General features: G+C 55.1%; 1 protein-coding gene across 1 annotated transcript in view; it reads right to left on the reverse strand.

The window, feature by feature from the left end:
* The window catches only part of RNF43 (ring finger protein 43), a 53,008-nt gene that overhangs the window by 1,304 nt on the left and 38,624 nt on the right, over positions 1-13,080 (reverse strand). Inside the window, exons 2-8 of the mRNA XM_009644964.1 lie at positions 9,369-9,491; positions 4,984-5,058; positions 3,582-3,713; positions 3,035-3,136; positions 2,188-2,343; positions 1,185-1,287; positions 5-725 (exon numbers count right to left, since the gene is read on the reverse strand). Of these exons, the coding sequence (XP_009643259.1) occupies positions 5-725; positions 1,185-1,287; positions 2,188-2,343; positions 3,035-3,136; positions 3,582-3,713; positions 4,984-5,058; positions 9,369-9,491 (1,412 nt within the window). The remainder of the gene's footprint in view (positions 1-4; positions 726-1,184; positions 1,288-2,187; positions 2,344-3,034; positions 3,137-3,581; positions 3,714-4,983; positions 5,059-9,368; positions 9,492-13,080) is intronic.

Below are 13,080 nucleotides of genomic sequence, written 5' to 3' on the forward strand. Positions count from 1 at the left end.
CAGCCGTGGCTGCTCCTGGCCATTGTCCGTGGCAGGTCCCTCCGAGCTGCAGTACACGAAGGGGTCGTAGTCACTGCTGAGGGAGCTGCGGAAAGTGGAGCAGCTGCCATGGATGCCCTGCAGACTGACGTCTGTGCAGTTCAACATGGAGTCACTGGAGGAACCGTGGCAGGGCCCCGAGCTGGAGTCACTGCCTGGCCCGTCTGCCAGGTACCCGCTGTGCTCCGTGAGATAGCTCTCCCCAGAGCCGCTGCTGTTGTGCTGGTGCCCGTGGCCAACCCCCCGGCGCAGGGTGGGTGCACGGTGCTGCTTCTGTGCCAGAGCTGCCTTGATCCCCAAGCAGGGGGGCTGGGGCTGGAGAGAACAAGTCCTGTGGGGTGGCAGCGTCTGCCCACACGCTGAGGGGTTGGGATGCTGCTGGCCCAGCAAGCCTGGAGTCAGGGGGGACGGGTGGCCGCAGGCAAGCAGGGAGGTGGCTGGCCTGTAGGGCATGTAGTGGATGGTGCCAAAATCTAGCTGGGAGAGCTCCGGAGAGTGGAAGAAGGAGTTGCCATGGGCTGGCTCCAGGGGAAAACTCCTGAGGTTCCTCTGAGGATATGCGTGTGGGAGGTGGTAAAGGGCATGTCCTGGGTGCTGGCGGAAGAGGTGGAGTCGCCGTCCAGGCTCCATGTCCCGAGGGGCCAACCTGGAGCCAGCGCCTGTGGCCTGGTCCACTGAGTCTCTGGCTGTGGAGAGAGAAGGGAGCATCCAGCGTATGTCCAACAGTCCAGCTGCAGCAGCCCCAGCAAGCCTCCACGGCACTGTCCCACATGCCACTCGTGCCCTGCAACTCCTCACTGCCACCACCAAACCATCTTGATGGTCCTGTGCATTCAGCATCCTCCCTGCTGCCCCGACCCTCACATCCCACCTCCCTTCCCTGCAGGTCCCAGGACTGGAAACCCCTCCTTTTGGTGCAGGTCCCAGCCCAAGCTCCACACCTCGCTGCACACTGCGGGGGCTCACGTGCACAAGGACCCCTCTCCGTGCACACACCGCCCTGCACACCCACGTGCACAGAGACACATGGTCCCAATGACGCATCGCCCGACTGTACACATCGCCCAAAGGTACATGGACCTCCTGGGCACAACCCCAGCACCCAGCCCTGTCCCTGGCCAGCAAATGCTGTGACTGAGTCCTACCAAGAATATTGAACATGCAAAGTGGACATGTGTGGTGTTGCTGCAGCCAGGGGTCAACACACTCCCGGTGAAACTCATGGGAGCACGAGATGATCCGCAGTTCCTAGAGAGAGGTGGAGAGAACAGGAGGAGTGTGAGCAAGGAGAACCATGTCCCAGATCTGGGTGGGTCCTTCCTGATGGAAGCAAGCCTTGTAGGCTGGGAAGATGACTAATGGCGAGCAATCTGTAACCCAGCCTAGCATGGAGGAGCCTGTGCAGCAGCCTGGCAGCTCTGGTCCTGCTCGCTGTGTCCAGGTCTGGGGTGTGAACGTCCAGAGAGGTGCTAGCCCTTGTGAATAGGGGGGTTTCAGGCTGAGTGCTTTGGAGAAGCAAACCCCACTTTTGCCCCGTTGTTTCAACATGGATGTATTAAAGGGGGCCTATAGGGAAGATGGGGACAATCTTTTTAGCAGGGCTGGTTGTGACAGGGCAAGGGGGGATGGTTTTAAACTAAACCAGGGTAGGTTTAGACTGGGTATCAGGAAGAAATTCTTTACAATGAGGGTGGTGAAACACTGGCAGGGGTTGCCCAGAGAAGTGGTGGAGGCCCCATTCCTGGAAACATTCAAGGCCAGGTTGGACGGGGCTGTGAGCAACCCGATCTGGTTAAAGGTGTCCCTGCTTCCTGCAGGGGGGTTGGACTGGGTGACCCTAAAGGTCCCTTCCAGCCCAAAGCATTCTGTGATTCTACAATTTTACCCTACAGTGACAGCTGGAGACCCATCTTCACAGAATCTGAATCTGCAGGTTCGTGACTTCAGCAGGGGCAGGGCTTTTTTGGCCAAGGAGCAGGCAGACCTCCATCAATGCTGGTCCTTTCCCAGCCTTCAGGAGTTGCTGAAGGAAACATTCCAAGGGCCTCCCGCCCCTGCCAGACTGCTCAGCTCCCACTGCAGCTCCCACCTGCCCGTGGCCGGGAAGCTCTGAGACATGGCTAACCAGCAGCCATGCCCGCAGCCTACCTGGCCCTCGCTGAACTCCTCCAGGCAAATTGCACAGACCGGGGCTGAGCTACAGCTGCTGGCCGAGTCCCACCGCGACGCCTGCCGGCACCTTGCCTGGTACTTGCGTGTGGCCAGCTGCCCGATGGCCTGCATGGTCTGCTGCTGCAAGGAGTCCTGCCCGGGAAAAAGGAGGCTTTAAGGAGAGGCTCAGCCTTACATCGCCGCACTTCTCATTGCCCTTCCATTTTCAAAATAGGATTGTCAGTTATTTGGGGGTGATGCTTATTCCCAGAGGTGACTTTTTGTCTAACCTGACTTAGCCAGAGTAGGCTTTGTCACCAGCAGGAGACATCTGGCACTGGGTGTTCCAAATCACTCAGCAGCGCTGAATTTCTGAGCCCCAAAGGCTTATTTCTGTAGGACAAATGGGGTATTCTCAAACCTGGAAACACATCTGACTCTGGAAAGACGATTATTTGATTTGTTCATCTCTATTAAAAATACTGAATCTTCTACTCTACCAACACAGACAAGACTGTTAAAATCAAGAGCTTGTGGGCCAGCTCTGCAGCTCGGGGTGCTGGGACAAGCTCTGAAAGGTGCTGGGACTGCCGGCTGCAGTGCTGGTGGGGCAACAGGAGGAGAGCAAGGCCACAGCATGGGGGATGCTGCCAGCCTGTCTCAGGATCACTTCCTCATCCCTGGGCCACTCCTGCCTCACGTGGCCACATTGTCAGTTCGCACCGAGGCACCTTTCCCCTCCCAAATGGCCTCTGTTCCTGCCCTTCATGCGTTTCACTGCATCTGTTCCTGCCCTTCATGCGTTTCTGTTTGCTCAGACACATCTGCTCCATGAGATTCCTACCTGAGTCCTGTTCAGCTGGCACTTTGTGCGGACCACAAAAATCAAAATGATGACGACCACAGTGCTGACCACCGTGAGAAGAATCCACACATCGTAGTCTGGCTGTTGGACAAAACAGGAAAGAAATTACTCTGGCGTAGCAGGGGTGGGAATTAAGAGGCTAGGCAGGGGAATCCCGATCTCTTCTTGACCATCAGCCTTTGAATACACAATCCTTGGCCAAGCTCTACCTCCTTGCTCTTTACAGGTAAAAGGAAAAGGGTTCAGTCTTTTCTGCACATCCAAGGCTTGGTCTCACCTGAAAAGACAGGGAATCCCCTCGCCTCACTCATGATATTTAAGCAAAAGAAACCAAATAAGCTGAAAGCAGTTTTGAGCCTTTATTTGCAGCATGTCATCTGAATGCTGCAGACAGGCAGCTCCTGTGAAGGGCTGTGATTTCCATCCCTGGGGAGGACAGCTCAGCATCTTTGGGAAAGTCCTGTTCCATGGCACAGCAGCTTGGGAGGAAGGATACAGAAGGAAGGGGGAATGGTGTGTCTCTCACCCAGGCTGGTGGCTCCTTGACCTCTATCTTCACATGGGCCTCTCTGTTCTTGTTCACGACGCCCATGAGAAGCTCAGCATCGTGGCCCCTGATCAGAACCACAGGCTGACTCAGACCTCTGGGCTTTCTCAGCTGTAAAGAAACACACAATGAGAGATGGTCCAGAACAGACCGAAACAAGAACTGTCCCCTGCTCCAGGCATGTCTGGTTCCTCCCGATGCTTCTTGCACACGCTTTAGAGACCCACTGTCCCCCCAGACTTGCACTACCCCTCTAGGATGAAATCAGATGGAAGCTCTTCCTCTTTTACCAACTCTTTGGCATGGCTTTCTTCATTTCCTCCAGTGGTGCCTCCTCATGCACACCTGGACACTGCTCAGTGTCTCTCGTGCTCCTCTTTCAAGCCCCCATGCAAAGGTTCTTGGTCTCTCCTCTTCCATGTGGTAACTGCCAACAACACTGCCAAGTGCTGCCTTCGCTACAGAAACACTTCCTCTCCTCCTCCTGTGAGGCCAGTCAGTGCTCCCCCTCCTCCCTTGGTGAGCTGCAGAACGTTCTGTTGGCTCCTGATCATGCCGGCAGTTTTCCGCCATGGTCTGTGTCTACCCTCTCCTCCGGACTGACCTGAACCAGGGTGGCCGTCCCACCCACTAATCACTTCTCATACCCTTGCTGAGCAACCTCAGCGTCACCTCATGGGCCCGTACTCGCTGCTTCATTTCTCTGGCATCAGAAATTAAGTTCTAAGTGCATGAAAGAATCACGAGGGATGGATCCAGTGAGCAGGAGTCAGCCCAGAGTTTTGATAAGCTCCGGCACCAGCTCCCCTACCTGTCCTCTTATCCAATGCTGGATGCTTTTCATTATCCCTTATTTCAACGGGGAACCCATTCCTTTCCAGAAATGACAGCAGTGTTGGTGGAAGGGACCTCTGGAGGTCTCTAAACCAACTTGCAGCAGGAGTAGCACCAACAGCATAGCAGGGTGGCCATGCCTTTGGCTTGAAAACTCGAGAAATCCTCTTTCCCCTAAGGTATGCCAGGGCTGTCTGTGCTGGATGAGATCGGGTCATCTGTGACTTCCCAGGGGGAACACCCAGCTCCCGGCAGAAAAGTTCAACTGACTGGACAATGTCCTTTAAGAGCAGCAAGGTGCTGTTTGCAAACTGCTGGCCTGCTTCTGCTGTGTGGAGATCTGGAAATGCCATGGAGCAAGCAAAAGAGAAAAGCCTCATCTACGTGCAGGGATGAGCTGGGTAAGAGCTGATGTTCAAAGCCAGCCTGCAGGATCCTCCTGGGACCTCCCACTGGGTGTTGGTGGCTGGTGGGTCCTGGCCTGGGCACATTTTGGGGTGGGATAGGGGCACTGTGGTTTAGCTGATGATATCAATGGGGTTTGTACCTGATCCGCAGCGCTTTCATCATCGGTAATGTCAAAAAGGATCGCACGGGCTCCACGCTCCCCTGCCAGCTTTGCCTGTCCAAAAGAACAGAAGCATCAGTGGATGTTTGGTATTGTACAGCTGTATTAACGTCTACCATTTGGATATGTATCTGCCTCCCCGGCTCTTCATGGGAGAAAGAAGCACCTGGTGCATAGATTGAGAAACTAGTTTGCACCTTGGAGTGCTTGTGTTGAGCTGCAGTGCCTGCTCTTGGTGGAGCGCTGCGGTCCATGGGCAGTTTCTCTCTGGAGTTGTGGAGGCAAATTGGTTGGTGGGCTTGCAGTCACAGCAACCCAGAAACCTAAACACCAAATTCCCCAGCTGCCTGTGCCATGTGCCCCTTTGCTTCAGAGCTGGATTTGCTGGGGAGGGATCTGCAGCCCCGTGAGCCCTGCTGGCTGCTATGCAACCCCTGTCCCAGGACAGTAGAAACCTCTGCAGGTCCCCACTTCTCACCGTAGCCACACCAGCCGCGGGCTGTCTATGGGCCTAGCTCACACACACATTGCTCTTCCCGGTCCCCGTCCCCCACATTCATCAGGGAGAAGCTCAGACGATGCCTGGGCTGCAGGTCTGGGCTAGGATTAGGAGTGGGATGGCTTTTCACAGCCCACCGGTTGCTGCGGTCCGAGGAGTACAGCTTTGAGACCCACCCAGATGAGTATACATGCCAACCTGGTGAGGTCAAAGCACACCGCCTGGAGGACTTTGCGGGGTCACCCACGTCCTCCCACCAAGCCCTTCGAGCCCTCCGGGCAGGCAGAGGCAGCCTCTTGTGAAAGGGAGACGGGAACGTGAACAAAGTGCAGGGCTGGGCTGCTGTTACTCATGCGGAGCCCTTTGATCTGCGCGTCCCCGAGCGCCTGTGCAAACAGGGAGCTGCCGGAGCTGCTGCAGCAGTTTACCCACTGCATTGCCAAACCCCAGCTCAGGGGCCAGAGGTCAGTGCCGCCGCTTCCCAGCTGCAATATCAAACGCAGGGCGCCGGCTGAGCAAAGGGAAGGGGCATTTCTGGCGCAGCATGCAGCGGTGGAGCAGGTTCAGCTCCATCCATCGCTCGCAGGTGCTGGTCACGTCCACGCACCTCGTCAGGGAGACACTGGGTGCCTGGGCCTGGGAACAGGGATGAGGATGCGAGTGGAGGTGCAAGCAGTCGGGAAAACCATGGAGACAGGGCTGAAAGCTCTGAGTTGCTGATAGGATGTGACTCTCATGGGTTTGGTATACCAGATGGGGAAGCTGGCAAAGTGGGATCAGAGGCTCAGGGCAGGGATCAGAGGCTGGGGTCCTGCCTGGCATCAAAGGAGCCTTAGTGTTTGCCAGCACCAAAGAAGAAACAGGACTTTCAAGTAGTGACTTCCACCCGTTGGGGCCAGTCAAATTTTGATGAACAATGAACAGCTCTACAAAGATTTTATCCTGCTAAAGACACTGATGGTGAGGAAACGAACAACTGAGACTGGACAAGTGACTCTTCCCAAGATCCTTCTGACTCCTCTTGCAAAGGACACAATTTTTGTCCAAGCTGTGCACAACCTGCTTGCTGCGATCGCTTTCTGAGTGTTTGCTGTCTTTGCACTGGATCTTTTCAGCTGGCACAGCTGACCTCCCTCTCTGAGGACTGAAACACTTCTGGTGCAAATATGTATTTACAGGAGGGTTTAGGAGGTTTCAGCAGTCTGTCACCCAGACTTGCAATCAGTGGTTCGCTTGGGAAAAAAAAAACACACCGAAAAAGTTACAAATGATGCATCAGAAAGAAAAATAAATCCCTCTGAATTGATTCCAGAGATATTTTTCATGCCTTCCTCTCCCCTTGCAGACCAAACACCTCCCCTACTGGTTTTGGCATTGGCTTCTGAAGCAGTGCTAGAATTTAAGAGAGGAGAAGCAGAAAAGTGCATTGGGTGGCTGGTGGAGTTATCCTCATGCTGGGCTGGATGGGGCTGTCTGTGTGTACAGCTTGGTTGGGTAACAGCTAAAGCAGAGGTGATGATAACACTTTGCACATGGCTTTTTTTATCAGCATTGATACAGCACAGGAATTCAACACGCACAGCTCTACTGCAAGAACCACACGCCAGGGAAACAAGGTTCCCACTCCAGCGAGCACCAGCCATGTCCCACAGCTACATCCCCGCTCTCGAGGAGAAGTGTTGTCCAGGGACTTTGAGGAAGAGATCTGTGTGATGTTGGAGGGAAGGAGCTTGGCAGAGGCTTCAGGAGGTTGGAGAAGCAGCCAGACAGCAATTGCAAGGGGATGGAGGCACCAAGGTACAAGGCAGGGCCCAGGGATGTGGCCAGCTTAAGGAGCACCTGCCTGTATTTCAGGGCTAAACTAGTCCTGTTTGGGGAGAGGAGAGCTGTGAGCCTCCCTGGGAGAGGGACCTTAGAGCAGGACCACCTGCAGGCAGGAGGGCAACCCATGTCACATTCAGATGGATCTCAAAATCCAGTGTCCGATTCAGCTCTGTTGACAAAGTGGTGATGACTAAAGGCCACGAATCTACCAAGCCATGAGCATGGCAATGAACTGAGCGGTTTCTTTGCTTTGGGGGGCTTGGTGGTCCTGGAGAAGAGACCAAGGCTAGTGAGGATGACCACAGTGCAGCAATGCACCATGTCTTATCCTCCCTTTGCAGACCTTCCTCGGCCGATGCCTGGCCTCCATAACACACCGAGGGTGTTACTGTACAGCACTTCCAGCACTGTGATCTCAAGGATTACGGACAAAACTAGCAAAACAGTTTTTAAACCCTTTAGGTTCTTAAGTGGAAGATGAGTCTTTGAAGCTCCTTCCTCCTGTTGAAGAACCTCCATGGTAGCTGCACTGACCAAACCAGCCATTGCTGCCCCCCCTGCCCCCAGCATCCTCCCCCCTGAGATGCGGCAGCCTGGGACCGCTGTGACGCAATGGTCACGTCTGGGTGGACAGGGGAGAGCTGGAGTAACCAGCTGTGCTCCCTGGGGCACCTGCAGAGCCCTCGCTCTCACAACCATCACAAGCTGCACTGGAAGCCCCTGGGTTCACTCTATCCCACCATCCTCATGCATCCCTAAAACCCTCAGGAGGGACCACACCATTTTCCAGATGTGGGGTAACCAGTAGCAGGTGGACAACTCCAGTGCGCTGGCTTGTGCTCATGGCTGGCACCAGCTCCAGAGCAGCAGCAAACCAAACATAGGCTTCCACCCTGGTCCACAAAAGGGACAGGCATTGCTGCCCAGCTGCCCATGCAGCCCCAAGGTGGCAAACCACCGCGGCATCACCTCCCTCTCCTTGCTTTGGTTGCGACTGCCTCTGCAAGAAAAACTGCTGTGCAGGAATAACAGCTCAGTACCCGTTTTGCCTGCCATCTTCCGCTGAGCTGCAGGGACGACAGAAAAGGGCCCTGTCCCCAGCACGTCACCACCAGTGGAGAGCAGACAAACAGGGGTGGCGTCACCTGAATGCAACCCAGATAAAGCCAAGAGGACCCAAACAAGGGGGTTTTTCATGTTTGTACAGCGCTTGTGGAAAATAACACAACATTTAGTACAGAGACAATAAAAGGACGCAGTGAAGCACTGAAGAAAAAGCGCGTTAGCCTTATCCACGCAGCTTTATCAGAGACACAAAGATTTTAAGGCTTAAAATGACCCTCGTTCCTACCAGACTTCCTTATTACCGGAGAACTGTACCAGTGACCTCAGCTTCTGACACAGTAACTGCTGTTTCACAAAGGTACCTCTTCTGCAGGAGACCCGATCTGGAGACCTCTGAGAGCCCCTGTCCCTTTCTCGGATGGAGGGTGACCCGCGCTGTTAAAGAGCAACGTCCTGCTGCTTGTTCATCGTTTGCATTTGTCTGAATTGCTCAGTGCTGATTCTTCACGTGCCTCATCCAGTGAAGTATTACAGTGTTATTTTTAAAGACAGGACCACAGAAGAGGTTTTCTGTGTCCATGTTTTCCCACAGGACAGAGGACATGGGGGAACACAGATCCCCCCAACAGGCCAGCAAGCAAGGGGAGGCTGCAGAACAGGGGGCTGCCAGGCAGTAAAGTATACAGGATGCTGGGGAAAGGTCTGAGCTGTCCCAGAGGAGTTAGGGTAGGGAAAACTCCACAATTCTTATAAAGCTGGGCAGTTCAAAAAATAAGGAGGGATGGGTATTGGGGATGGTTGGCACAGCGTCTCTCCCAAAGGACCCCTTCTGCCAAGGACCCTGCTCTATCCTTGGCCTTTTCTCTACCTTCCAGCAGCTCTTTCCTACCCTGCTGCCTCCTCCTGCTCTCACTCTTCCCTGCACCATGGGTTTCACTTCCCAGATTGGTGCCACTGGGGGCATTTTTGCACCTACCTTGTTAGCCAGGGACAGGCAGGGGTTGGGGTCCCGATCCGGCTGTTCAAGTTTGACGATGGTGATGAATCCCGACTCGGTGTGCTCATCCTCACTGGTGTTGCACAGGGACAGCGGGTGGGACTACAGGACAAAAGCAAAGGGAAACTCAGATCCTAGGGCTCAGCACTGCAAAGGGTGGCTCAGTCCCACAGCAAACTCTGTCATAAGGACCTGCCCAGAGGGTGTAGGACACCCCTGTGGTGGACATCACCACCACTGCCACATCCCACGGCCCTGTCTGAGTGCTTCAAATGCCACAAGAAAGCAAATCACTGTCAAAGTTTTGGTCCACCAGGAAAATGTCCCAGAGAAAGGTGGAGTTTCTACCTTTCTGGTGGCTGCGCTCAGGTCTGACTTAGTCCCAGTCACAGACACACAACGCCAGAGCAGCCTGGGATACCATGGCCCTTGGTTTCTGGGACAGAGCATCCCAACAGCGCAGGTCCTGGTGCTGCAAGGACGGCCAGCAGCCTTGGGCAGGGCTCTCTGTGGGCAGCCAGCTTGCTCCCTGCTGGCCCTCTGGGCAAGGTGAGAGAACCACAACAAAAGCAAACTGCTGGTGCCCTCAAAGATTTGGCACTTCTGGTTTCTTAGCCACCAAACTCAACAACTTTATGATAAATTTGCAGAGGAGAAGCCAAAGAAAGGAGGGGAAAAAAATGAAAGCAGGTAGAGAAGTACCAAGAAGGAGAAGGGAGAGGAAAAGATCCCGGTGACCACATCTCCAGTGAATCCTGGAAAAACGTTTATCAGCTTGAGCCAAAGCACAGGGAGCTGAGATGGGACTGGATCTAGGCATGGGGTCTGGGTACACACCCCTGCAGAGCATCCTACAGAAGGGGTATGGTGTGCCCCAGCATGCCACGGGGACATGTATGAGCCGTGGGGCTCACTCCTGTCAGTGGCACTCGGTTTGGGTTTTGGTGGCCAAGTCCACTGGAGGTGAGCCTGTCCTGCTGCTGGGGCAGAGCTCGGATGGGCAGTGCTGGCTGCCCCTCATTCCCGTGCATTCACCGTCATGACGCCACCCGCTGAGCGCTGCTGGGAAGTGTGTCATTGCCCCTGATTTTCCAGTCTAGCGGTGGAGGGAGAATGGTCTGGTGCTGGATGGCAGGAGGTTGAAGGCAACTGCAGCTCAGCTGTCGGCTCCCTCTTGGGAGTCCCATCCTCTTGCATGAGCCCCCCCAGCCGCCTGGCCTCCTCCTCTGTGACTACATCATGGGGTATGGAACGCACATATTACGGTACAGAGAAGCCTGTAAATACTGAAGTTGCTGGACAGCCTTTGCTGTGTGGGAGACAAGCAAGAAAGCTCAATGTTAGAAATCAGGAGGATTAGGGCAGGCTTTGTATCTGGTGTCCATCCAGACGTGCGCCCAGAAGGCTTGCCTGCCCTGCCGGTAATCCTGCAACAGTGTCCCCATACTGCGGAAAAAAAAAGGCCATTTTCTTGGCAGATTGTAAAGACGGGGAGGAATTGTCAGAGCAGCCCAGGACACCCCTCGCTCTCAACCTGCGCTTGGCTGTGCCCACGCTGCCCCAGGGGCTGCGAGGCAGCGTCGCTCCCATCCGCAGGCTCCTGCCTACCCCAGCACAGGCCAGGGGTACCCAGAGGTGCAGGCTCACCCCTCGGCACGGGGCTGGCAGGAGCTGGGGAATGGGGCAGGCTGGTAAGCAGCCGGATGATGCTTCCTGCTCCCTGCCAGCTACTGATTGCGGAAATCCAGCTGTAGGGGAGAGGGCGAAGGGGGCCCGTTTCCCCTAACCCCAGACACGCCGATGTCACCTTTTAACGTCCGCGCAGGTCACAGGAACAGGTCCTTCAAGGGAGCCCAATGCAGGAGGAGATGCACCATGCCCATCTCTCGCTGCCGACAATAAAGGAGTGCCGGCGATTCACCCAGATGCAGCTGTGTGGATGAAAGCCTTCAAAAACCAAAGGAGACAAACAGCACCTCCACTCACTCGGAGATGCAAAAGGTCCTCGTTGGCGCTCCTGGGCATGGGGAGAGGAGAGCTCTGCCCGTCAGAGCCTCTGCGGCCAGAGAGGTCAGAGAGGACGGCGCTAAAATTGGCTGGGGCTGCGTGCCCGGAGCCGGTCCCAGTGCAGGTCGGAGCATCCCACCCTGCATCTCCCCACCGGCTCAGAGCCCACCTGGGGCTGGGGGATGCCGGTCATCACCCCAACAGCTCCGGCAAAGCCCCCAAGGCTGCAGCAGGAGCTGCCGCCGCTTGGGGGGGCTCTTGGCCAAGGGCCCCCCGCAGCTCGCAGGGGTTCCCGGGTGGGGGGCATTTGCAGAGGTCACCTCTTTGCTCACATGGTTATACCCATTAGAAAGGTGCAAGGCAGGCTGCTGGTCATCGCAGGGGTGGGTTTGTGCAGCCTCTGCTGTGACAGAACCCGGCACCAATTCCGAATGCACGCACACCCCAGCACTGCAAAATCAAGGAGGCACTACAAAACCGTGGTGCTACGTTTTGTAGCACTAAGTCTTGCACTACGGAAGAAGAATAGGCCTTACAAAGCCATGAAAGTGAGCTAAACCAACAACAACCGTCAACCCACAACCACAGACATTCACAACTCGCATGGATTTCAGGGCAGGTAACACCTACAGTCACAAGGGGATAAAGAAATCAAACCCCAAACTCTCACCCAACCTGAAGGGTCTTGGAGACTGAGGTGTAAGAGATGGCACCAGGAGGATGAGCGAGGATATGGCCTGCTACACTTCAAACTATCGCACAGGGTAGCTCGGCACCGATGAACTGCTGCGTGCCTTTGACTGGCAGTCCCTCATCTACCCTCCTCTCGGGGTCTTCCTCTCTAATCCGCAGCGGTATTAGAAGGAAAACGTCAGAACACTACACAGACGTAAAGACTCTAGAGAGAGTGCAGTTGTACCAAGCCAAGCACCATAAACTCTAGAAATTCAGGTTTCTGGGGAAGCAATGCAATCTGTTATGATTTGGGAGCGCTTGGGAAAGGCTCCCAGATAACCCCATGCGTCACCCGGAGCAGCGGCGGGTGCTGCCCATACCAAGACCAACACGGCATTGCAGTGCCTGTGATCCTGCTGGCTTTACCGAGCAATCTCATAACTTTTATACTCTGTTTGCTTGACTGGGAGTTCTCCGGCTTTTGGTTAATGTATCATTTCAATAATCGCAGAAAAACACTAAACAGGAAATGCAGAGAGCATGTCTCGTGATACTTCTAGTAATTCAGAGATAACCTTCCTGCCAGCGTTATCGAGCCTTCACCGGGCTGCTCCTGGGGCCCAGAGGAGCCCAGGCCACCGGCGCTGGGGAAGCTGCACCTCCCGGCACTGCTGGGAACTGTGTCTGACCCTGGGTGGGAACGGCTCAGGGTGCTGTGACGTTCCTGGGGCAGTGACCTGACGGTGCGCAGGCTGGTCCTGCGCGCTGAGCACGGAGCAGCCTCTGTGACGAGGGTTGCTGGGCCTGACTGCAGCATTAATGATCAACACCGGGAATGAGAGCAAGAAGCTAAGCTTCTGCAGCTCCAAATGGGCGTGGGGGGCACATACAAAATGCTGGCAGCTGTTCTGGAGGGGCACCCAGTCGGTAAATCTGGAGGTGGCCTGCTGATGAATGCACCAAAACCTTCCCTTTGATCTTCTGTTAAGACTGGGCACAGTGGTCTTTT

Source organism: Egretta garzetta, unplaced genomic scaffold (assembly GCF_000687185.1).
Source record: "Egretta garzetta isolate BGI_Z169 unplaced genomic scaffold, ASM68718v1 scaffold108, whole genome shotgun sequence".
NCBI lineage: Eukaryota > Metazoa > Chordata > Aves > Pelecaniformes > Ardeidae > Egretta > Egretta garzetta.